We start from the raw sequence: 27,513 nt of genomic DNA on the forward strand, positions 1-27,513 counted from the left end.
TATTTCTTAATCAATTTTAAAACTCCACTAATTTTTAAACTTTGCTTCATCTTTGAACCTACTTGTAAATTGTAGCCCTTTTAAACAGTATAACTTCAAACCCCAGAAAATTAGACTTGGGGATGTAATTTGGTGGTAAAGTGCTTGTCTAGATTGTACAAGACTCTATGCCCAGTTCCCAGCATCACACAAAACAAATACATAACTATAACAAAAGCCACCAAATCTTGTTTGTAGCTATTGTTGAACACCTTGGTGCGTCTTTTTCTTACAACCATCCTCTGAAGCCATACTCACACTCTGTCTGTTACTCTTCTCCAACTTTTTCATACTGACTTACCCTGAAAGTCTTTTCTCTGATGGGCTCCACAACCAGCCAGGCCACGTTACATTTACTGCAGCAGGAGGCATTGCCCAAGAAATTTTATCCCATCCAATGCAAGATGAATGACTGTATATTCTTAGAAATCCCTAAGAATTCAGAGTCCCTGTGTGCCTTTCTTGAGGGATCTACTAGACAGCAAATTTCAGACAACCAAACTGACCAATCATCTGTAGTGATGTGCTCAAAATATTGCTGCTATGCAGTTCCAATTTTGATACCTTCCCTGGGTGACAGCATCACGGAAGGGAAAGGCCAGTTGCAGTGTGCTCCTCCTGATGAAGCTGAACATCATCTGCTGAAGGTCAAATCTGTGTGCAAACTGCCACTAACAGTTTGTTTGCAGAAAACACCAAGGACAATTATGTGAGACACACCAGGAGGATGCAACTGCCAAACTCAAGACAAGGAAATGCATGCAAGGAATAAAAAATGGGAGAGGAACCGCAGTGTAGCACAAACCTTAGGAAGTCTTATTAATAAAACCAAACCCAGAGCCAGGATTTGTGGTGAACACTGAAAGATCAAAGAAACAGAACCAGCCACAGCTGACCTCACCTCACCAACTTCTCAGCTGATCCTGTTTTCTCAGACTGGAAGCCTCTGAATCCTCATCCAGAATGAATCTCAGCTGAACTGCTGCTCAAAAGCCTAAAAGCTTAACCAGGCTAATTCCTGGTTCTCATGCATTATATACCTTTCTGCTTCCTGCTATCACTTCCTGGGATTAAAGGCTTGTGTCATCGTGCCTGGATATTTCTATTGTGGCTTTGAACTCACAGAGATCCAAACAGATCTCTGCTTTTGGAATGCTAGTGTTAAGGGCATGTGTGTCACCATTTTCTGGCCTCTATATGTAGTGGCTGTTTTGTTCTCTGACCCTAGATAAGTTTATTAGGGTGTACAATACTTTGGGGAACACAATATCACCACAACATAGTATAAAAGAGACTTTAGATGCATATTAAGTAATCATTACTGTAGGCCTTGTTCGAGAAACTGTCAAAAATTATGATAATCAGGAAGATATGCCAACTGAGTATAAACCATTGAAGAATTTATCATGGTTCATGCATGATAACAGTATTGGTTTTTAATAAAAATTGTGTTTAAGGGGTGGTGGTGGATCAATTGTGTCTGCTGTCCAAGCATGAAGACCCAACTTTGGATCCCCAACACTCATGTAAAAATCAGGACATGGTAGCACACACTGTAATCCCAGTGCAGTAGGGAAGTGGGAGCAGAGAAGGAGGATCCCTGACATTATTCACTGACTAGCTGTCCTTGCTCATGTCTTGGCAAACTTCAGGTTCAGTGAGAGACCCTGTTTTTTAAAAGTAAAATTGGGAATGGTAGACCCTTTATTGATCTCTGGCCTACACATTTGCACATACATCTGCGCTCACACAGGCAACACACACATATGCACACACACTACACAAATAGATATATATTTGAAAAATACCCACAACATATTGATGATTAGCCAATCTTTATTACAGGCATAGTAGGTTCATTAATCTAATTTTCTTTTGTTATATATGTTTGGAAATTTTAAATCATGCAGTCGTTTTCCAAAGACACAAGAGAAGTTACATGCACATAACTGTTAGAATCTCAGGCTTGCTCTGCGTGCAAGGAGAAAGCCATCTTGTATTCACAAATGGGCACATACAGGATCTGACAAGAAAGGATGGAGGTAAATTTCAAAGAGAAAATCCCTCCCATACCCCATGCCCTATTATCCACATAATTTTACCTTATATCTTCATATTGCAATTCAATGGGTTATCTGAGAAGGGACTTAGAGAGCTGTGATCTCCCAAACTGAGCTTGTGAGACTGTGGATGCTCTAATAGTGACCAAATTCCTCGTTCTGTGAACATGCTTGAATATGGTTGCTTGTACCAAAGGAAAATGGCTTAGGGGTTTAAATTTTAAGTTGTTACTCATCTCTATCTTCTCTCTCTGTTTCCTTTCAGATATTTGCACACAATATACTTAGGTATTCGGAGTCGGCAGAGTGGGGAGAGTGGCAGGTGGCGGTTTTACTGGAGGATGGTGTATGAGTATGCTGATGTGAGTATGCTGCACTTGCTAGCCACCTTTCTTGAGAGTGCTCCACAGCTGGTCCTGCAGCTCTGCATCATCGTACAGACTCACAGCTTGCAGGCCCTCCAAGGTATGGGCTCACAATTTGGTTTCTGAATTGGGGGAGAGATTAGCTACTTTTGTCACAATCCAAGGATGTCTGATGTCCTTTGTTGACACAGGCCTCTTGTATGTCTGCTGTTTTGCACATGACTTGTGAATTATGCATGATACTTCCTCCACCATTGCCTGTCATGGTGATTTATGATTTTGCACTTGTTCCCTATGGGCATAGAGTCAAAGCCTTCTGGTTTTTATGGTAGAATAATTGGCAAAAAGTTACAAAGACAACAATAACTATTATTCTTTCTCTGGCATACATATGAATAATGCATACCATTGCTTTGACATTAAGAACTAGAAAGGGACAGATGAAAAAATGTTACCTTGATGACTATTTTTAAAAATCACTATGAAATCTTATGAATATTTAATAATATATTATTTCTGTACTATAGACTTTATGGCAGGTTGATAAGTATCTGGTTAATATTTTGTTCTGCCATATGATCAGCAAGACTGTTGCATTTATAATTCGTGGCTAATGAATTTCCCCTAAGTGCCTGCCTTGAGGAGATTTCTATCAGGGTCCAGAACAGATGCTACAGGCAGCTAAGGATACTAATCTGGGGGATATTCAATGAATCTAAGCACACTGAGCTCGTTAGTCCATTCACTTTATTCTTCTAAGTAAAGTTCATCTACACAGTTTCTTTTCTGTTCTCATACTTAGTTCCTGTCAGTTCCTCCTGCTCTCCATCTCTTCTGCTGTTCTCTTATCATTCTACCTAGTTCTTTCCATCTCCGTCCTCATCTTTATTCTTTTCCATCAATTATCTCCAGTGCTCTCAGAGAGCCAGTATATATACCCAAACAGTAATTCTTTGGCAAAGCAATGCAAGGCCTGAAGTTTTCAGGGACACAGAGAGTGATAAGGATCCACACATAAAGCAATAAATGTCAGTTTTCAATTACAACCCAAAAGGGGAGTGACTAAAGGGAGTTCTCTGGTAGGGTCAACTAAAGGCTAAGATCAACTCGGGAACCTAGGAATAGCACCTGGCCCAGGAGGAATTAAAACTTAATTTGCACAAGAAAGAAGCTTGGCACCTATCACCTGCCCGACCTTGAGGGCAATCTCCTTGGGTCAGTGGGAAGAAACTGCCTTTGCCAAATGGCTAAAACATCATCCCAGGAATGTAAGCAGTAAATCTCTTAAATTAGGGTCTTGTGTAAATAACCTGAGGTGAAGGTAATGAGTTGAAGTAAGTTTAATTGTTATTGGCTCTTTTCTCTATCTTTAGGTGAGATGAGCTAATGTTTATCTACGCACAGTTTTGTCCTTGGAAAAAGGTATCTTTGCTGAAATACTTTTGTCTGGAGACTGGCCCTGGTCAGATATATGTTAATGAAAAATAAACACAGCTGGGGACAGTTATCCAATTACCCCAAATGTACAGGGAAAGTTGTGTCCCAGATTGAGATGGAATCATGAGCACACATATACATATAACATGGAAATATATGGTAAATGTGGAGAATCATAGCTGTTATTGCACAAGTTTACAAGAGACAGCCAATTCATTCAAAAGGCGAGAATTCCATAATGTCTTGCATGATGGTTTCCTCTAACAGAACCCTTAGTTCTGATAGGTTGACCTTCTGAACTCTAGTTGTCACCGCTGTATACTCTCATGGACTTTTGCTACCAGCGGCTCTCAATAAAGGGCCCTGGCATTTCTTTGGGGGCTGGTGCTCAGAACCATCCTAGAACAAGGCTTGAAGATAAGATGGTTACTGAAGATAGACAGAGATATAAATTGATATAAGTATGGTGAGTACAGGACACTTCTAATTAATATGTTTCCTGGTGTGTTTCTCAATCCTGTAAGCAGGCTGATAATGTCTCGTGAGTAGCATAGTGCCCTGTGTGTGCTGTTTCCTCCTCAGCAGATCTGTCTGAGTTACACACATCATTACCATGCTCTGTCATGCTCTATCTAGAGACTTGATCTGAATGGTGTTTGGAATTTTTAGTGTCTTTGTAGTTGTTATGGAAAATGCATGTTAAATTTGTCCGAGTGTTTTCAATTAGAGATAGAGGCCAAGGTGAATATGACAGGAAAAGAAGGTGCTGTGGAGATGAAAATGCCAACTGTGCTCTATCTGTTTACTCTGAGCCAAATGTGAGTGGTTATGACTTGGAAACAGAGTCTTGGTTATAAATGGCATGTTACACCATTCGAAAGTTCACTATTTGTTGTTATTTACTTACAGTTTTTATTGTATTTGTATTATTAATTAAATGTATTTATTTTACGTCTTGACCACACTTTCTTCTCCCTCCTCTCCTCCCAGCCACCTCCACCGCTCCTCTGTACCCCCATCCACTCCTCCTCCTCTGTTTCTGTTCAGAAAGGGGCAGGCCTCTCATGGATGTCAACAAAACACTGATATCAAGTTGTGGTAGGACCAAGCACCTCCCCTTGTATTAAAGCTGGGCAAGTGTACCCAACATGAAGAATAAGTTCTCAAAAGTTAGCCAAAGCATTAGTCAGCTCCTGTTCTCATTGTCAAGGCCAGTTACACACATATTTATTATGCGGTTGTTTTAGAGCAAATCAGTCATCCTGTCCTTCTTCAAATTGACTGGTTATCAAACAAGGTAACAAGGTTCTCTCTCTCTCTCTCTCTCTCTCTCTCTCTCTCTCTCTCTCTCTCTCTCTGTCCCTCCTTCCCTCCCTCCCTCCCACCCCCTGCCTCCCTCCCTTCATCCATCATGTGGCACAGGATGTCACATGATGGCTTTGAGAAGTACTCTTGCAGAAAAAGTGTTATCAGGAAGAGAATTATTCCTGAATAATAGATGTCCAAGCAAAGGAAGATCAAGCTATGCAACTGTCATACATGCAGAGGGCCTAGGTCAGTCCCATACAGGCTCCCTGGTTAGCAGTTCAGACCCTTTGAGCAACTGTCAACCCTGGTTAGTTGATTCTGCAGGTTTTGGGGTTTTTTGTTTGTTTGTTTGTTTTTGTTTTTGTTTTTTGTAATGTCCTTGATCTCTCAGATTTTTAATGGATTTGTTAAGGACAGAAATGAACATAGCACAGGCTGCCCTCAAATTTACTGTGTAGCAGAGACTGAACTTGAGTTCTTTATCTTCCTGCCTCTACAGTCCAAGTGTGGAATTACAGATGTCTGACATTATGCTCAGTATCATAGGAAATTTTATAATCACAGAAAAGAAATTACATGAACTAGTGTGTTTATAAAACATATACTAGGGTCACTAGATAGGTGGGCTATAGACAGACAGGCAAGGGATTTGAACTGCATCCTTGTCATATTTTCAGCTGCAGGGTTGGTAGAGGATCAGTGTGGCAAGCTTAGGAAACTTCCCAAAAGTTAAGAGGTGCCATGTCTGCTGCAGAAGCAGATAAAAACTTACTAAGGACAGCCCAAGATATTTTTCCCTTTTCTATGGTCACAATGTTTTGCTCAGTCAAGGTTGAGCTGTTTGTAGATCTTTAAAGAATATGGCTGCTTCAGAAAAATTTCATTCAGCTCATAGAGTGTAGAGAGCTGCGTGCCGCACCCTAGAGATGGCGCTGGCTTCCGCCTTCCACCTTCCCGATGGTAAGCGCTCTGGGTGGTAAACAACTCCATATTAAGCTTGGCTTTAGGATCTGGCTTGCTTTCGTATACCTGGACCTGTCTGCGATGCCCACGTGGCGGTTTAGGGTTGGCTACCCAGAGGCTATTAGGGCTGAGGGAGGGCTCCCCCTGGGGTCAGAAGATTGTTAAAGGTTCCTGAATAAACTGCTGAAAGAAGAGTTGGGTGTTGCATCTTCCTTGCTGGTCGAGGTGGTCGGTTGCGACAACAGAGCCCTAGTAGTGTGTAGCAAGCACATACTCTGGTTACAGGGGAGGAATACTCACTCTTGATTCAAACTTGGTATAACACTCATTTATTCACACAGTAAGATTACAAGCAATATGTATCCTGTCTTCCAAATGGAAGCAGGAGTACCTCTCCAGGTCCGGACTAGCCACATCTGTTCCTCTGGATCTTGGGTCAGCCTTCCCCTGGTCAGCCACATCTGCAATGGGGACAGGATCTCACGTCTCTGGTGGAGGAGAGTTGTTTCACTCGAGGGTCTGACTAGCTCTGTTGGTCAGGTCTAAGGCTTCATCTTTTATATTCTTTTCTGGCTAGGTTTCTAGTCTTATCCCTACTTCCACACATAGTTTATAGCTTATCACTACTCCATTTCTGGTTTTCTTATGTCATTCTATTGCTTATCACTCCTGACCAGGGTTGTTCACCCTAGGCCTTACATGTTCCTTACATAGTGAATGGCCCATTACTTCAAAGATTCCTGGCCCAACTCTGATTTTACACTAGAAAGCCTTGTTTTCAGAAACTTAAAACAAAAAAGCACTCCAAAGTACTGCAGTTACAAGTGTATGCTACCATCCCTGGTCCAATGCTTAGCCTTCTTTATCCTAAACAAAGCAACCAAAGTTTGGGTTTCTTTGAATTGAGTCTCTTCATTGACACAGTTTCTTTTCCCTTTATCTACTAAGCACTCTACATTTATGCCAGCCATACTTTGAGCTTCTATGTTGAACCTCTGTGTTGGCCAAAGAAAGCTTACTACCAAGTTTCAGAGTGCTGTGGGAAAGCAGACCTGTGTCATTCCCCAGGTGATCAATGGGCACAGTGACAAAAGCTATCAGTAGAGTCAGGCAAGCCATTGAATGTAGACAGCAATAGCCCAGGAGGTTGATTTTATCATTGCTGATTTTTAACAATGAAGGGGCTACAATGTTGTGAATGAAAACACAGAGCAAATAAGAGGATTTACTACAAACCCTCCACCACCTGAGACCAGTTCAGGCTACTCACTGACATCAATTACCAGGAGACATGTCTGCTCACAGATGATCTCTAACAATGAGCCACCTGATGAATGAAATTGATGTAGGTTATTAGAACAGAGCCTTTTCCCTCTGGAGAACAACAGCAAAAAAGGAAATTCAATAAAGAGCTTAATTTGACATGCATTTTATGCATCTTTAGTGATGAAATTCTTGGGATTTGAATGTAAAAGCACAGTCCTCTAAGCAGATAATCAACAGGCAGGAAACCTGTGAGGTATTTCCAAATAGCTCTCAATTAAAATCTCAAACCATTCTTATTTAGCAGGCTGAGAATCATCCTAAATCTGCAAGCCATTTCACGTGACTATGACTAAAACTACTCTTATACCATAAAAGGAAAATCACTTTTCTTCCCCAATTTCAATCATCTCCCCTCTGAAGGACACTCTAGGAAACAAAAAGAAAATCAAACAAGAAATATGACATTTTAAAAACTGAGTTCTCCATGTGAGAGTGGGTGATGCCCAAAACTCTGTTAACTGAAAATCCTTTCTCTCTCCTCACTTATTGAGTCATTAAGTTAGTGCAGGCTCTTTGTGCTGAAGGCTGACAGGCTTAGGGGAGAGCTGGCAAATACAATCATCCTTCAGTTCCTCCTGGTCCAGGAAGACAGCCTGACTGCTGTTCTGAGACCATGAATCAGGACAGAGCTGTGTCTCAAACCGGAGCAGCCGATGCTTTCATCCATGCTGTCTGCCGAGTTCTGTTAACATGAGCTAGTAAGCTGCTGTTCTCGAGGTGGAGCAGTCTTGGAGACAGCTCTACTGTGTGCAAAGAGCACTTAAGGAGGTCCAGCTATGAAGGACAAGGTAGTCAATGTGTCCTGTGCTTCTTGGTGCCAGAGTACCCCCCCCATCCCCTGTATCCATCTCATATCCCAGGAGGAGAGAGAGATGAAGTCAGGTCTGCAGGGAGAGAAGGAGAGGCAGAGGTGGACTGTGTGCTGTCGCTTCCCTTGGCAAGCAAGCTCCACCCTGACACATGCCCTTATGACCAAGTAGCTCCCACATCACATCCACCCTTCTCCTTTTCTTCCATTCTCCTTGTGGTTATCACAGAGATCATTAGAGCCTGTTGGACCTACAAATATACTCAGTCTGTCTGTTGGCACTGAGTGAAACTTCAATACCTGAGCAAGTTTCGAAGGTCATTGTGTTACTTCAGTAGTCATCACATTCTCTTCCTCTCTGCTTTGAGGATGTCTGATCTTTCTTCCCTCCTCGGAGCCGCTGCACAGGTGTTAGCCTTGCCTCAAACATTAACCTCCCTTATGCCTTAGCCTGGTACATCCATGCCTGTGCTCTAAAACACAGTGCAGCCTCCTCTGCTAGGCCTGCTGCCTATTCCAGTTTTTATGGCCTTCTTAGTATTTCCTCATAGTATCCTGAACTTCAGCCAAGATCTGTAGGCAGCTCTCACATCATGGCTAAGTTTCTATTTGCCTGTGTGTACTGGAGGATAAAAGTGGTACCTAATTCACTAAACTGTGTAAATTAAGTGAGATAGTGAATGCAGAGTGCTTGGCAAAGACAGTTGGCATTTAGCACTTATTAGACTGTAATGTGCATATCATCTGTCTACTTGAGGCTTTTGCAAAAATCAAAGTTATGGGGGAATGAGTCTTAGATGGGGGTCTGATGTTTTAAAAAAAATAACAGCATGTGAAAGTAGAAAGAACAGTCCATATTTTAGGTGCAAATTAATGGGTCTCCATTGAGAAGAAAGTACAAGAAATTTCATTAAGAAAGAATGACCAGACCTTTTCATAGACATGAACAAGAAAAAGGTCCAGGCTGGAGTGTGCCTGGTTTAAAGGAAGCCTGGTGGCAATGGAAACAGTAGGTCTTCCAGAACAGCCCATCTTTAATATTCATCCTGAGATGTCACAAGACAAGGAATTAGAAAGTCCTAAGGATACAAGGGAGATTAGGACTTGGAACAAGTGACCAAGAATTTAGAAGTTTTGGTTCCATCACAATAGTGAAAGCACAGGTCAAAGGTTAGTGGTCAGACTTATGCTCACATGGCTTATCAAGGAATGAGTAAAATGGCAGGTTGGGTAGAAGGTCTCTGAAGTCATTTTTAGCGTTGTGGTGGTTTTCTGATTGTAGTGAACCCTCACATGCATGGGTTCACATCTGTAAATTGAATTAGTGAAAATATGCAGGAAGCAAGTCTTGGGCCTTAAGTAGATCTGGTCTTAAGTAGTAGAGCTTGTCTATTTTTTTTTTCTTGTCTTTGTGTTCTAAGCATGATGATTTACAGAGCATCTACATTGTATGAGGGTATCATAAGCAATATAGAGACGATTTGAGCTACATAAAAGGATATGTATAGGTGTAGATGTAACTCCATTTTATTTTAGATGTAAAACTACAGACTTGACATATGTAGGAAGTCCTGGAGTTTAGTTTGTTTAAAGACATCTCTCAGAACCAACTTATGTCAGGCTGTCTACAGACTTTCCTCAGCAGAAAAGCATTGCTCAGTGTCAGAATTCCTCTGTCCAAAGATGTACTCCATACAGCAACCATAGGACTGCTGTGTAGGTCCACAGTGTACTGTGTAACATTTGCAATGACTATTCTTGTGCCACAGTCAAGCACAAATACACAATGCAGTACTAGGCTCTGATATCCAAGTATACATCTGGCTACATACTGAAGCCTCATTCAAAAGCCATGTGCCAATCTACCAACCCAAATATTCCCATATTTTGCAAATGGTTTTAATTCTTCATTTTTAATTTCCCACTTTGCCTGATATGGTTGGAAAGATGACATTCTATCTTTCAAGTATATTTATTTGTGATATTCCAAATGAGTTATTGACTTCTGTGTTTTGAAATAAAATGTCTCCCAAAGGTGTACAGTGCTGTTGAAAGATGTCAGAATCTCTGACAGAAGACTTAGCAGAAGAAGCTTAGGCATGGAGGGTGTGCCTTTGAAAGGGGTATTAAGACTCTGGTCCTTCCTCTCTCTGTTTCCAGATGCTGTGACACAAACAGCATCCTCTACCACATGTTCCTGCCACCAGGAATTTTCTCACCACCCACCCAAACCATCTTGACAAGTCAACCATGGACCAAAACTTCCAAGATTAGAATCCAAAAGAGATTTTACTCTTTATAACCCTATACTTTGTTAGTGATGAAACTAACACATGAAGAAATACTGTCCCAAGCCATGTACTCAGGAAAGCTTTGATAAGCCAAAAGCCAGCCACTTATACTTCTACTTACATCTGCTCATATTTCAATGTCCTTGTGTGCATTTGAAATTGCCCTCTTTGCCAGCAGTTTTTTCTAGATACTTTGTGAAATTGGAGGGGCTGGAATGTATCTCAGTCAGTAGAGTTCTTGCTTAGCATGCAGAAGCTCTGGATTGCAACCTTGACAATGAATAAAACCAGGCTTCCTTTCTTGGGAGTTGGAGGCAGGAAATCAGAAGTTCAAGATCATCCTTATAATAGCAAAATTGAGGCAAGCCCTGTACCCTGTGTCAGAGTGAAGGCCCTAGAGCCTAGGAGTTGTTTTCCTGTCTGCATCATGTGAGTCTACTGGGGAAGTCAGCAATCACGGGCTCTCCTGAATCATCCAGGAAAATGTTGTCACCTTGCTTGTCATAGCCTGATAATGAGCTTCAGGACCTAAATCTCGGGCTTTTTCATCTAAGACATAGTAAAATGATGCAGACAGAGCCAGCCTCCTTGCTATGGCCTCCTCAGAGCAGAACCTCTGTCCTTCACCATTCCTCTGCCTCCAGCACTTATCACTGAACCTTCCATCTCCACATCTGTATTTCTGCAGAAGAAGCAAAGCACAGAACAGTGCGAATCTATCTGCTTTGCAGTTTCTATTTTAGTTAGTTCATTGGCATATTCACTGAAAGTCTGTTATGTGTGTAATGGTGTGTGGAACTCTATACAAAATTTGCCCCAAGGATGTGGGGATGCAGGGTGGCTTGGGAAAGAGGGCTGGGGGGTGGGAGGAGGGAGGAGGGGGTGGTCTGTGGATAGCATGTGGAGTGAGTAGAAAGTTTCTTAATAAAGAAAAATGAAAAAAAATACAGTATTTCATAGAAGTATACCATGCACTTTGAGGTATTCATACCCATCACCCTCTCTTATTCTCATCTCACCACTTCTACTTGAATAGATTTCACATATGAGAGAAAATACGTAATATTTATATTTCTATGTCTGGCTTATTTCACTTAACACAGTTATTTCCAATTTCATATAAGTTCCTGAAAACATAATTTATCCTTCTTTATAGCTAAATAAAACCTCAATGTGTATACCTAAAAAAATAATTTGCCCCAAAACTTCATATTGTCCTAAATTTTATAATGTAACACTACAAACTACGTAGAAAAATATATGTAGAAATGTACAATATGTCTGTGTATATTCCAGAATGCATGATTACATTTTCTGGATACAAGCATAGGAGGAGCCCTCAAAGAGTGTGTGTGTGTGTGTGTGTGACTTGTTTTATTAGCATATATTAAATACACATAGGAACAGGTTTTATAATGACATTTTCATCAATGTATATGTGTTTGAATCAGATTATAGTCACCCCACATCTTCTCTCTCCCACTCTCACTGATCCGCTTCTTTTTTTAATTAATTTTTTATTCACTTTACACACTGATCAAAGATCCCCCTCTTCCCTCCTTCCACCCTCCCCCCAGCCTCCTCCTAACCCATCCTCCAACTCCCCACAAGAAGGCAAGGCCTCCCATGGGGAGGCACATCCAGTAGAGGCAAGTCCAAGCCCTTCCCCCTGCCTCAAGGCTGCACAAGGTGTCCCATCATAGATAGTGGGCTCCAAAGCTCCTCATGCACCAGGGATGATCCCCTTCTTCTTCTCAATGAATCCTCTCTAACAGGATCTCTGGTAAGGGAGACTTACTAATGGCTACACCACTGAAGAAAATGTCTCCTTCCCCATCAATCATTAAGTGCCCACAGTTTGCTTACCTCTTCTTAAACTTCTATCTGAAATGCCTGCCCTTTGTTTATTCTCAAACAATTTAGACAGATTTCATACTCTAATTTAAAAGGAACCACCTGATATCTGTGTTTGATCAAATCTTCCTTTATTTACCATATTCAACCACAGGTTCACAATCTGCAAAGAATGGCAGTCAGCATTGTTGCTGACACAGTAAGAACTCACAGGGTATTCCCTCCCTGCAATGTTCTACCTCCAACTCCTAATACTGGAAGTGCCCAACATGTTCCCTCCAGCCCATCACCAGAGTTCTCCCTAGGTGGAGCTGAATACTCAACAAGGGTTTGGCTCCTTTAGATCCTAGAACTGATTATTTTAATGTTCATTGTATTTTAAACTTAAGCTCTTGCTGTGTAGTGTGGTTAAAGTAGCTTAATTAATAACATATAAACTGATAGATGAAAGATGAGTAAGAAAACAGAATTTTGATAGCCTTGGGAAGGTTGGGTAGTACCAGGGTAGAATAGGAAGTTCCTTATTTTAGACCCTGGCTGGAGGGTTTGTGTTCTCTCTATGCAGTGGATGGTAAAGGCTGTACCCTGCCTTGGCCCCCACCATTTAGCATGCTCTGTACTGCCTGCCTTGCCCTGCACAGCACTTAGGAAGAGCAGCATGCACAGTGGCAGGCAGCCCCGAGCTGCTGCAGTTCTCACCATAGTGTCTAAATGGATTGGTGCTGGGCTTTTCCTTTTGTGATGATGTGATAATTAGAGGACCTTCCCCTCCTGGGAAGAAGAGCATGTCAGATATTTCAAAATGAAGACATCCTATCAGCAATCACATATACCAACCAGTGCAGAAGGAAGAGAGACTAAGGCACAGATGCTCAGGAAACAAGAGATGAAAGCCTAGAGGAGATACTCAGGAAACAAGGGATGAATGCCTAGAAGAGATACTCAGGAAACAAGAGATGAGTGCCTCAGGAGATACTCAGGAAACAAGGGATGAGTGCCTAGAGGAGATACTCAGGAAACAAGAAATGAGTGCCTGAGGAAATACTCAGGAAACAAGGGATGAGTGCCTAGAGGAGATACTCAGGAAACAAGGGTTGAATGCCTAGAGGAGATACTCAGGAAACAAGGGATGAGAACCTGAGGAGATACTCAGGGAACAAGGGATGAGTACCTGAAGAGATACTCAGGAAACAAGGGATGAATGCCTGAGGAGATACTCAGGAAACAAAGGATGAGTGCCTAGAGGAGATACTCAGGAAACAAGGGATGAGTGCCTAGAGGAAGATACACCTGCTTTGGGGCTGGGGCCAAGAAGTTTCTCAGATTATGAAGGAGGGCACACATAGGCAAACTCTGGATGACCAAGGGGACCAGATCTTAATACCACTGGGACTATCATAAAGCAAGCCAGGCAGAGCAAGAATATGGCATATGTGAAAAGAGAAAAGTACAGAAAAATCTGGTTTTATAGATTACATTTGGTTTCATTTGTAATTTTTGAATCAGGCAGCATGCTGGGCCCAAAATGTTACAGAATTCTGTGTGTAATCACAATGTCAACTTATACTCCTAGCCTTAGAAAAGCAAATGACATAACGAAAAACCAAGGGAGGTAAAGATGGCCCAACTAGTTACATCTTACATCTTAAAAAAAAAAAAAGAGGAAATGTAAAAGGCCTGTTTTGAGCAGTGGGCGGTATGTGATGACTTGACATTCAGCTCCCTGTCATGAGAGTAGGGTCTGGTGACCTAACATATCTATTTATATCAAACACAAAGAAACCTTCAGCAATTTGAACACACAACAGTTATAGCCTCGATGCCCAGAGGTAAATGTTTTCTCAAGCTATGGGGTAACTGATAGCCAAAGACAAGTGCTGATACCTAAAGGCCAGGGCTTTGGAGGGCTGAAGAATAGGTTCTGGCTTGAGCTGACTGCCAAAATAAAGAACTGCTTACCACCCACCTTCCACTCTCCCACTAGGGACACTTATTAACAGAACCCAACAGACACCATGTCAAGAAGTCTGGCAAATGTAGTCCACAGAGCCTCCATTAGCCTCATTCCATCTGTGTGCCTGTTCCCAGGTCATAGGTGCCATAGCCAAGTCTGTCAAGGCAATTTCAGAGGGAATGCTTCCCTGACAATGACTGCATGAGACACCAGGTACAACGGAGGTGACGCTCAGTGTGTCTCTCCTTAAGAATACACCCAGAGATCTCAAATGACCACTCAGCATTATACAGCAATCCTACCTTACCTCCCCTTGAAATTGACTTTTGTGTCTCCCTGATGACCATTTCCTACTTTCTGTGATCTCACACTTCTAACTTGCACCGCTCTAAACAGGCATATTCTCTCCTTGCTTTGGTGACACAGCATAAATAATAAAATAAAAGCTACTTATTTCCCGCCATTATATCTACCTCCCTCTTCTTCTGCTGAGTGGACCAAGCATGTGCTGTGACCCTACATCAATGCCTCCTCTTCCTTCGCACTGGATTCCAGCTCCTCTCACCTGTTCATAGCTTATCTAATAAGTCTCTCTCTCTGTTTTCTTCCCCTTTTTATCTCCCTCCCTCCTTACTTACTTTTATTACCCATTTAGGAAATAGACTAGATCATTTTTTTTCAACATAAAAATATGTAGACTAATAATTTCCATCTTTATTAAAGAGAAAACTAGACCCATATCACTTATCAAAGTGTTGCTTTCCTGCTCTTGGCAGAAAAACTCCTTAAATTTTCTGTCTGAATTCTCTAGCTCCTCTTCCTCATTTCTCATCCTCTTTCTATATTGCCTAATCATTTTGAGCATTATAACACATAAGCAATATATGTATAATACATATACATAGTCTAGCATTGTATACAGCAGGATATGCAACTGTAAGCAACTACTACCAATGTGGAAAGAATGTGAAGAATGCCACAGAATCTCTGCTCTCACCTTGCCTGATGCCATGACCCCTTTTGTAAGTAGGACCATTATTCTGAAAAAGTTTTTCCAACTTTTTATAAGCATATATATATTTGTGTGTGTGAAGGTATGTATACTTGGATTCCATCATTCAAAAATATTTTCATGAGCTGTAATAGTATGTGATAGTAGTCTACTCATTTTTACTACCCTATAATGATTTACTGTACAAATTAGCCTCAACTTACTTATCCGTTCAATGGTTGTTGAAGTGTTTGTTAACCTCAAAGGTATTGTAATGATTCCTAATAGGTATGATTTTATGTCCTTATGCATTTGTTTGCATATTTCTGTTGGGTTAATACTTAAGAGTGAGTTTGCTGAGTCATCAGGTTTGCACCAACCGTAAGGAGATGATGCCATAGCATTTTCCACAATGAGGGTGACAATTTCTATTCCCAGCAGTAATAGGAGCCTGTGAATGAGGTTATTTCAAATCATCAACAAAGTTTGACATTATGAGCTTTCTTAATGAGCAATGTCTCAATCTTATTTTAATTTACTTTAAAAGATAAGATTCTTCTTTTTTCTTCACTCACCTCTTAATCTATGCCTCTAGAAAACTCTGTCTGTTCCACATTCAAAATATAATTCCCTTTACTGTCACCATCAATAATATTATAGTCCCAGACACAGCCCAGCTGTGCTCTACAGTGGACCAGCTTTACATTCACTCTGTATGCCACACAGAAGCCCTGGGGATTCATGTCTCTTTACCGCCTTGTTTAAAGTCTTTGATGACTCCTCATTGTAGTACAACCAACTAGAAATTGGATGAACATGTGACAAGATGCTCTGCTCTGAACTGTGTTGCTCCATTCTTCCCATAGTCACCCATGTCCAGCAGCACTAGCCATGGACTATTCCTTAGACAGGCCATGTCTGCTCCCTCAGTGGAGGCTTTGCATTACCTAGTCTTTTCCCTGCTGTTCCCCCATATCCTTACATGGCCTTTGTTCATTCAGTACTGAGCTCAACAGTCACTTTGAAAACACACAGTTCATTCTCTCACCAATAATTTCTCCACAGCCATTTGGAACTTTATCCTTATATTTGCATGTTATTAATACTCTTTAATATTCTCATGCATACCTATGGGTAAGCTTTATGAAGTAAGGACTATAGAAAAAAGCCTGAACACCAAGCCAAAACATATTGGCTTGAAAAATCCTGCCATGTGCTTACCATGTTCAGAAGGCTAATTTCTTTCTTTCTTTCTTTCTTTCTTTCTTTCTTTCTTTCTTTCTTTCTTTCTTTCTTTCTTCCTTCCTTCCTTCCTTCCTTCCTTCCTTCCTTCCTTTCTTTTTTCTTTTTGGTTTTTCGAGACAGAGTTTCTCTGTGTAGCTTTGTGCCTTTCCTGGAGCTCACTTTGGAGACCAGGCTGGCCTCCAACTCACAGAGATCCACCTGCCTCTGCCTCCCGAGTGCTGGGATTAAAGGTGTGCGCCACCACCGCCCAGCAATTTATTTCTTTTTTATTTATTTCTTTTTCCTAGAAAGTAGAAAACCATTGCACCTCCATTCAAATAAAGGAAGTGTCAGAGAATGTTGACAGATGACAGAAGTTTTCATGAAAAGAACAGACTTCCAGCTGGGTTACAAATAATACCTAACACATTTTTATGATGAAGTAACAGGAAAAAAATATGCTCTGTAAAGAAAAATTGGCAGAGTGAAAAAAAACTAGAGAGAGAGTACCTGTTTGGTGCATGCCTGTGTCTTTGGGTGATAATAGCCTCCTCTGAGTAACAGAGACCAAGGAAGTTTATTGCACAAAATTGGATTCCTAATGCTTGGCATGTCTGTCTAACAGCAGTGGTTACCTACCAGAAGCTATTTTCTTGTCCTGTTTGATATTTATTTACATAGTGCTTCTAAAGATCAAACCCAGAGCCTTGCACATGCTAGGCACGCCCTCTGTTGATGAGGTACATCCCTAGCCCCATGCATTTTTTGAACCAGTAATTTTTTCATTGCCCAATACCTGCATATATTTTGGAGATACCAGAAAATCAATCAACAACAACAACAACAACAAAAAACCTCTAGTCTGCTCAATCAATATATACATGGATTTCAATTTCAAAGACTCACCAGCAATCACTTTGCAAAGAGAGTCTCACAAAGCTCATGTGGTCTGGGGGCCATTTCTTTCCACTCTGCTTAAATGTATTGGCAGAATAAAGGATAGGTAATAATATTATTGATCTCTTTATTACATTCCATAGTGTCTTAGTCATGGTATCACCCCAAGTCATACTAAGCATAACAGAGAGAGGCTGTATCTGCTTATCACTGATTCAAGGCCTTCAAATCAACTCTGTGTGGTTTATCAGCCCCCAGCACAGCTGTGAATAGCTTTGAATTTGAATCATTTTCAGCATAAAATGAAATCAGAGACCTGACTATTTTTAGGTTCTCTTAATTATCTCCAATAATCAAGCACAAATCTTGGTATTTTTCCATTTAATATTCCTCCTTTCTCCTTTCTCTCCTTGCTTCTAACATGTGAGTAAATTCATATGTCCAGGTGCAGGGTGATAGACCAAGCTGTGGTGAACAGCATGGTTAGTCATTCATGCTGTGATGATGGAGAAAGATTCTGAAAGAAGTGTCTACTCTTTTGGGACAAAGAAGAGGCATACAGAGGCCATAAGTCATACAAACCCTCTTGACTGGCTTTTCCAGTGCTGACTTCTTTGGTGAAGGCTAACTCCCCAAATTGCAATAGTGTTCCAGCAGTTTGCACTCTCAAAGAATCAGAATCCCACTTTTATGTTCCATTTACCTGACCTTTAACCAGTGCTCAAACTTATGGCTGAGGTTTGTTTATGATGAATACCCACGTGCCATACTTACATCCTCTAAACACTGAAAACAACCATTGTAAATAGCAATCAAAATGTTTGCTGAGTGAGGACATAAAGGAAGACAGGTGAGGTCAACCTAATAAGAAATTCAAAATTTTTGAATTTCTATATTGTCTGTTCAAGTGGCTTTAAAAAAATGAAACCACAGACAGAAAAAATTTAAGGAAAAAAATCTTCTTGTACATAGAAGTGAGAGAGAAAGAGAGTCAAATACTGAGGAAAGCAACTGATTCAATCAGTATGTGAAACGTTTGTTAGTATAAAATCACATGGAGATTCACTCTTCAAAAGCTCACAATGAGCCTCTGATTGCAAAGGGACAGGCCTGCTGAGTGCCGCCTGACTAAGGTTTTGTCAGCATTTTTATTATGATCCTCAATTTCCACAGCTTAAAACTCAGCTGTAGGAGAAGTCTGAGTGAGAGTCTATGAGACTGAGAAAACTTGAAAATTCCAAAAGCTCTTAATCATCCATGACATTATCAGCTCAGACACTGGGAGAATGCTATAGAGCATGCAGTTCTCTGGGGCAGAGCAGAAACAGCTGACGTTCCAGCCTGGAGATGTGTTAGGCAGCCTTCCATTGCTGTAACCAAATAGCTGGGTCTTTAACTTAAGAAGAGCAAAGATTTACTTGGACTTATGCTAGTGAAGGGTGCAGTCCTGGGCATTTGACCTCAATGACTTGACCCTACAACAAGATAGCAAAAAAACAAGGAGGAAGTCTCTTGTTCAGCTCATGGTGAATGGAAATTAAAAAGAAAGGAAATTGAATTTCCTTCAAGGACACATCCCCAGTGACCTACCCATTAAGTTTGACCAGCTCCCATGAGCACCAGGCTGAGGAAAGCAATGAACACACAGGCTTGAGGGAAAACTCTACATTCAAACCATAGCAGAATGTTTAAACCAAGGCTGGTACTTCCAGGTTTCATTGCTGTTATTAACTAAAACCTTGAGTTAAAACTCAGGTTTGAACCAACCGAGAACATAGCTCCTAAGCATAAATAGAAAGCAAATATTTTTAGCATATATCTTTGGAATAAATAAATGCAAAACACTGTTTCAAAGACAAATATAAATTTAGAAAAGTGAAAATGAAGCTTTTTCAAAAACCATTTGGAATATATTTCACAGTGTAAATGCTTTGTGAATATAGAAGGAGATATGTAGTTCAAATCAATTAAGGGCAGAGAGTTTCAGTGAAGTGGAAATCTTGGACCCATGGAATAAGTGATGTAATTCAAATAAAAAGTTGCTTGGAGAGAAATCTGATGAGAAATCAGGGTCCTGAGACCTTGCTCCCCATGCCTGGACCTAGCGCTGTCTCTCTGCTCACATAGGAGGCAGGAAACATGGATTCTGATCATGAGGAAGTTCAAGTGTTCTATGAACCACTCTGTTTGATGGGTCCAGCAACACATCTTACAAAGGCAGCCTACGGTGTTTTAATTAGGGCCTGAAGGAAATCTTCATTAATTATTACATTCATTTACTTCAAAAACACTTATTGAATATATGTACATGTCAGGCACTGAGTTGGACATTATAAAAGTGAAGATGGCTAAATCCATTAAAGGGTTCATAGCCTAGCACTGGTCAGCAATATATGAATCAGTGTAAGAACCCCTGTCATGCAATTAAAGAGGTGAACAAGAAAGCTTCTTTTTCTGTTCTGGTCCACAGAAGTGAACTGGGACCTGGCAAGTTATTGGGAGGAAAAAGTCTACATCCAAAAGGGAAAATTACCATGCTCAAGTCAAACACAAACAGTGATTTCCTTGAAGGTCAAGACTTAAGTAACTCCAGAGCTATGAGTTGGAGCAGATATTTGAGGCTTGGGTAGGGAGTGGATTGCTGTATCCTAAAGGGTGAGACAGGACTTCAGTGTGAAGAAACATCCTGGATTAGATCTCACACTTTCTCTAACCTCACAGCCAATTTGTATTAACCATGGAGAGTCTTGTTTTCTTTGACAAGAAAATTGCATTATCTAAACTGCAGTATTATGCTTTTGAAAGAAATAAGTAATATAGACACCATAAACTCCTAATACCAGAAAGGAATCATGGAAGGAAGGGAGAGCCTTAATATTTCAACAAGAGTAACAGCCAAAAATAACATCCTAATTCAAAACTGAACAGAAGCTTTGAAGAGCTATTTTTTTATAGAAGTATAAAAATGGCCAATTAGCTCATGAAAAATGTTTAGCAGTACCAATCACCAGGGAAAAGCAAGTTAGAACCACATGAGATACACCTTACATCTAGGGTGATAGGATGGTTACTATCAAAACCAAACAAGTTAAAAAGTCTCACACAGAAACGCATGCTCAGGGACAGGTTAAGGACTTGCACTGATTGAAATGCAGTTCATAGGACTATAAAATGGTTCTGCCACTATGCTGCTGCCACTGTAGAAATCTATATTGCATTACAGGGAAAAATTAAAAGTACAGTTACAATATGAGCAAGCAATGCTACCTCTGGGCATTTGTCCAAAAACTTAAAAGTGAAGTCTGGAAAAGACATGTGCACAATCATTTTCATATCAGAAAGATTTGCAGTAGTTAAAATTTATAACAGCCCAAGCACACACTGGTAGATGTGTGATAAGCAAAGTGTGCAGCATCCACACAAAGAAATATAATTTACCATTCAAAACAAAAGGCTCAGACCTATGACTCAGACAGATAGCATGCTTAGCATGCTAAGCCATGGATTCAAGATTATACCACCAAAGGGATGGGAACCCATCAATACACAATATTAACCAACCCTGCAAACTATGCTTAACACAGCAGACAATAATTGCAGGATCCATTTATATAAAGTACTTAGAGGAGCCAAATTCGTAAAAGTAGAAAGGAAAACTGTTTCCCCAGCCTGGGCGGTGGTGGAGTGCTGGTCAGTAGGTGAGTTCAGTTTTGCAGAATGAAGATTTCTAGAAGTAGGTGGTGGTGATTCACAAAATATGGATGAACTTACTGCTGTTGACTTGTGCACCTGTGATAATTAAGATGGCAATTTTTTATTGTTTATTTTCATATCATTTTAGCATTTTTTGAGATTATAATTACAGCATTTCTTCTTTTCCTTCTCTCCCCCCAGATCCTCCTGTATACCCCTTCCTCGTTCTCCTTCACATACATGTCCTGTTTTTTCACTAACTGTTATTGCATTCATATATGTATATGCATATACATATATATTCCTACATATGACCAGTTCAGTCTATACACTGTTACTTGTATGTGTGTTTTCAAGGCTGAGCATTTGGCACTGGACAACCAGTTGGTGTGCTCTTCTCTATGGAAGACCACCTCTCCTGCTCCATGCTTTACTCAGTTCTTTGTGTAAGTTTGAGGCCTCACAGGCTTTTCTAAATCCAGTTTGGCACATCTATTGGTACCATCCTTGTTAACTTCACATTTGGGTAATCATGTTGGTGAGACTTTATGGTATATATGGTATAGATTCTCATATTACGAGGAGACAAAAACCTCACAGCAAACTCTTTTTGCCCTGTTTTTGGAAATGTTCCGTGAGCCTTGGGTACAGGGGTGTTTGGTAGATATATCCATGAGGACTGGGCTCCACACCTCTGCACCATTTACAATGAAGAACAAGAAATACCATCCAACTGCTAAAGAAGAATGTAAGCATGCTGATGTCTGGAACCTGTTCATTCCACCTGTGTTATTTTTCTTTCTTTCTAGTTTCAGATGGAGAAGTAGAAGAGAGCCCTCTGTAGATGAATTTCTAAATGGTCTTAATAAATAAAAAACACAGAGCCAGAAATTTGGGTGAAAGTCTTAGAGAGATCAGGGAAATAGGGAAACCCACCAGCCAACCTCACCTCACAAACTCCGCAGCTTCCAAAGAAAGCTTCTTCCTGTATACTCACATTTATATGCCTTTTCTGTTCTGTTCTCTCATTGGCTCTCTTAGCCCAGCCACATCACTTCTTCTTCCTACACAGCTCTGTCACTTTCTGTCTATCTGTGCAGACCTCCAGATATCTATGGTTAGTACTGGGATTAAAGGCGTGTGTCACCACAATTGGCTCTGTTCCCTTGTATGGCCTTGAACACAAAGAGATCCTGCCTTCTAAGTGATAGGATTAAGGCCATGTGCTACCACTGCCTGACTTCTTTGTTTACTGATAACAGCTGGCCTTTTTTCTCTGATCTCCAGGCAAGCTTTATTTATTAAAGCACAAATAAAATATCACCACATTTCAGCACAAATAAAATATCACCACAGCCCTCAGTATGTTTCTAAATTTATTAAGAAACAAATTCCTTAATTCACATTTTATTTCTCTGTTAATTTAAATTCCTTTTGATTAACTAAACTAAATATTAACTGGCCTCCCCCAGAGTTTTGTCCATCTGGCCTGAGGTCACCCGTGCCCTCCAGGGCCAACCACTGCATTCTCTTGTCCTTTTAACCCAAATTATCCCACAGGGTTTGCAAAACCTCAGCAATGTCCCAGAGAAGACCACTTATCTGCTGACTTAAATTCTTAGCACAAAATAGTTGAACCTTGATACTTCCTGAAAGAATATACGTTTATTAGATCAGAAAAGTTGTATCTTTTTCTTGAAAATTTCTTAACGTATCACATCTACTCCATTAGACCTGGAAACTAGATTCTCACTACCTAATTGGTATATTTCTTATGTGTGTTAAGATCATTTCTATAGTCATGAGATCCTTTGGAGTTCCTTAAACCATGGCCTTGTCATGTTATACAAAGTCTAGACTGAGTGTGTAGCCTGAGCACGAACAACAAGTCACCACACGTCAGTCTCCTTCCTCATCCCCAGTTCCCCGCCTGAAGTTCACACGCAGCTGGGACTCCAGGTACACAGTGCTGATGCTTTGACATAAACCATAAACCATGGCAGTCATAATACAGGAGACCATGGCACTCGTTCCCCACCCCACTACACCCTGGAGGATGAAGGAGATGATTCCACACTCCCTCCTCCACTTGTCCTAGAAAGCAAGTTCAGAATCAAAAGACCTTGTTGGGAACCTTGGCTTCCCTCTGTTCCTGTATGTTTCCTCTTTGGAGTGGTGGGAAAGAGCAAGGTATACCTCACAGGCAGGTATCTGGGAGAAATCTTTGCAGCACTGAGGATCAAGTGCCCCATGGCACCCTGACACATGTCAAGTCATTGGGAATTGTTCTTTCCTCCTGGTCACATGGAGAATATTTATTTCTGATGTACATACATTCCAGGCAGAGCTATTCATGAGTCAAAGTATCCACCTCAGAGCCAAGACTGCACAATCAAAGTGAACCATGAATGGAGTTAGGAGTATGTCACCACAGTTTCCTCAGGGCAATGAGAAAGGCAGGGAGAAGGAGGAGTAAAAAAATAAGTATTTTTTCCAGGTTCTGGCTATTACAAACAAAGCTGATACGAGCATAGCTGAGCAAATGCCCTTGTGGTATGATTGAGCATACCTAGGGTATATGCCCAAGAGTGATATAGCTGGGTCTTGGGGGAGATGATTTCCCAATTTTCTAAGGAAGCGCCATATTGATTTCCAAAGTGGCTGTACAAGCTTGCATTCCCACCAGCAGTGGAGGAGAGTTCCCCTTGCTCTACATCCTCTCCAGCATAAGCTATCTTCTGTGCTTTTGATCTTAGCCATTCTGACAGGTGTAAAGTGGTATCTCAGAGTTGTTTTGATTTGCATTTCCCGGATAATTAGGGATGTTGAGCAATTCCCTAAATGTCTTTCAGCCATTTGAACTTCCTCTGTGGAGAATTCTCTGTTTAGTTCTATAGCCCATTTCTTAATTGGACTGTTGGGCATTTTGATGACCTAGTCTGGTGATCAGATGGCCAAACACCCTAACAGTCGTCTTGGAACTCTCATCCAATAACTGATAGAAGTGGATGCAGAGATCCTGAACCAGGCCCCAGGTGGAGCCCCAGGTGTCCAACTGTCGAGAAAGAGGGGGGTCTGCAAGAGTGTGAATTGTTGAATCCAAGATTGCAAAAAGCACAGGGACAAATAGCCAATCGAATGGAAGCACATGAATTATGAACCAACAGCTGTGGAGCCCCCAGCTGGATCAGGCCCTCTGGATAAGTGAGACCACTGAATAGCTTGATCTGTTTGGGAGGCATCCAGTCTGTGGGACCAGGATCTGTCCTTAGTGCATGAACTGGCTGTTTGAAACCTTGGGCTTACACAGGGACACTTTGCTCAGTCTGGAAGGAGGTGACAGGACCTGCCTATACTGAATCTACCAGGTTTAAATGAATCCCCAGGGGTGCCTTGATCCTGGAGGACATGGGAATGGAGGGGAGGGGCTGGGGGGAAAGTGGGGGTGTGGGTGGGAGGGGGGAGGACAGGGGAACCCATGGCTGATGTATAAAATTTAAAACACATAATAATAAAGAAAAAATATTTATTAAAAAATATAAGTAACAAACTTCTTAAGAAACTGAAGTATGCAAAGACAAGAAAAATAAAACCCAAACTTTGGATGGTTGTGTCTTTGGCCCTGGCTGCTGCTCTGGGGTCCCTCCACTCTCCATTGGGACTAGAACATCACCATGTAGTTCTTACATCTTGTGGACCCAGAGGGAAGAAAGTGAAGCAGTAATCTGATATTGCCAGACCCAGAAATGCACTTCGGGAAACACTAATTAGATTTTCTTCAGCTTTTTTTAATTTAGTGAGTTCCAGGAGCAGATCACACCTCTCCTAACACTTATAAAGAGAATTGGTGAGTGAGATTATGTGGAGTAATACCTGCTCAATGCTTGAGGCAACATGTTGCCATGGTACCAATTAGATTTTTGTCTTCATGGGGAAGAGAAATTAAAACTGACAGTGCTAGAGTACAAATGTTTTTGTTTGTCCCTCTGAGCAGTGTTAATGCTTGCAAAGTATTTTTGTGTTACTCTGTTCTGTTTTTGGAACAACAGTTTGTTAAAATATAGGGTACAAAGTAGTGCCCTAAGTGCAGAAGAAAGAAATTCCCAGAAGAGTTCATTATTTTTACAAATTTACATTATAAAGCAATGTGGACAAGCCAGAAAGCAAGGGTTAATGGTCAAAGTTGGTGGTGTCATCTCAGAGCTGGAGACTCTTGGTGGCTAAATGGGGCAGATCAAGTGCAAGACTGATCTGGAAGCCTAATTGGCTGTTTTTACAGCTTGAGAATTCTTATATTAGTGCTATAAAATATCCATTGTGCTTGGGGGAACATCTGTGCATTTGGCTCTCATAATAAAAGAAATATTGAAAATCACGAGAAGTGGCTTGCTACAGACAAAACAAGGGAATGATTAATATGAAATTCAAGGAAGTAGAACTGCTTATGGGGCTGAGATGAAGGGAGAAAGGGCCTCTCAGACATTGGTAAGGTTCAATTCCTTAAGTTGAAGGGCATCACATTATTTTTTTAGAACTCCATGTAGACCTTGTCTCTACTCACCACAATAAAACTGACTTAAAACAAGAAAGAGAGGAAATAGAACATGTCAATAACCAGACTGCAGGCAATGAACACAAGTCTCAGGAGGACTAAGCCACTGAGTGAGCATCACTCACCTTGGATGATTCCTGTTTTTGCACTGGTAAAGGAAAAGCTTGCTACCACCAGAGGCGCCAGTCTCCCTTCTAACTTGAAAACTGCCCAGCTGTTTAGACGTGTCACATCAAATACAACAGTGCTGAACTAATTGTATTGGACAAGTGGCCTTTTCAGCATGCAAAAACAAACCAAACAAAAACCCCTGACAGTTACCATCTAATTATTCAATTCCAGTTCACCATGATTTAGTCTCCTGTTCCAGATAAACCCTCCATGGATACCTTTGCTGTAGGTTGAACTAACATGCAGAGATTCCTTCAAAGGTATATTATCTGTCATCAAAAGGGCTTGCAGCCAAGGAGTCAGAGAGAGTGTCTGTTGCCAACATTCCAGCTCTCTGTCAAGGGTCTTTTCATTTTCTCTGAATGGAAAAGAGCAATATAATATATTCACGAGGCATCTTGCTTCATGCTTATCAAATGTGCCTCAGATTGAGTCATGTGTTCATCTTCCAACCCCGTTCCTATTACCAAAGAAAGAATTATAGTTGTAGGGCTGTGTTCATCACTTGAAAATACTTCAAAGAAACATTCCTTTTTAGTTTCTTTATTATTATTATTATTATTATTATTATTATTATTATTATTATGTGTTTTAATTTTATACATCAGCCGTGGGTTCCCCTGTCCTCCCCCTCCCGCCCACACCCTCACCTTCCCCTCAGCCCCTCCCCTCCATTCCCATGTCTTCCAGGACCAAGACACCCCTGGGGACTCATTTAAACCTGGTGGATTCAGTACAGGCAGGTCCAGTCCCCTCCTTCCAGGCTGAGCATGTGTCCTTGTGTAAGCCCAAGGTTCCAAACAGCCAGATCATGCACCAAAGACAGGTCCCTGTCCCACAGCCTGGGAGCCTCCCAAACAGATCAAGCTATTCAATGGTCTCACTTATCCAGAGGGCCTGATCCAGCTGGGGGCTCCACAGCTGTTGGTTCATAATTCATGTGCTTCCATTCGATTGGCTATTTGTCCCTGTGCTTTTTGCAATCTTGGATTCAATAATTCACACTCTTGCAGACCCTCCTCCTTCTCAACAGTTGGACACCTAGAGCTCCACCTGGGGCCTGGCCAAGGATCTCTCCATCCACTTCTATCAGTTATTGGATGAGAGTTCCAAGACGACTGCTAGGGTGTTTAGTCATCTGATCACCAGACTAGGTCAGATCAGGCCCTCCCTCGACCACTGCCACTGGGGTCCTCTCGAGCACTCTGGCTATTCCTGTTCTCATGTGGTCTTCATTTATCATGGTCTGTTATTCCTCGTTCTCCCTTTCTGTTCTTGATCCAGCTGGGATCTCCTGCTCCCCTAAGCTTTCTTTCCCTCAAATCTTGCCCTTCATTACTCCCACTGTCATCTAGGTTGTTCATGTAGATATCATCCATTTCTCTGTCATTGGGTGATCCCTTGGTCTTTCCTAGGGTCCCGTTTTCTTGGTAGCCTCCCTGGAGTTGTGTAGCAGTCTAGAATATTGATGTAAAAATACTCAATAAAATTCTGGCAAACAGACTCCAAGAACACGTCAAAACAATTATCCACCATGATTAAGTAGGCTTCATCCCAGGGATGCAAGGGTGGTTCAACAT

At 41.2% G+C, this 27,513-nt stretch overlaps 1 protein-coding gene across 1 annotated transcript in view; it reads left to right on the top strand.

The window, feature by feature from the left end:
- Positions 1 to 27,513, top strand: part of Xkr4 (XK related 4) — a 466,651-nt gene that overhangs the window by 268,051 nt on the left and 171,087 nt on the right. The window contains exon 2 of the mRNA XM_036178095.1: positions 2,365 to 2,564. Coding sequence (XP_036033988.1) covers positions 2,365 to 2,564 — 200 coding nt within the window. The remainder of the gene's footprint in view (positions 1 to 2,364; positions 2,565 to 27,513) is intronic.

Source organism: Onychomys torridus, chromosome 2, assembly GCF_903995425.1.
Source record: "Onychomys torridus chromosome 2, mOncTor1.1, whole genome shotgun sequence".
Lineage (NCBI taxonomy): Eukaryota > Metazoa > Chordata > Mammalia > Rodentia > Cricetidae > Onychomys > Onychomys torridus.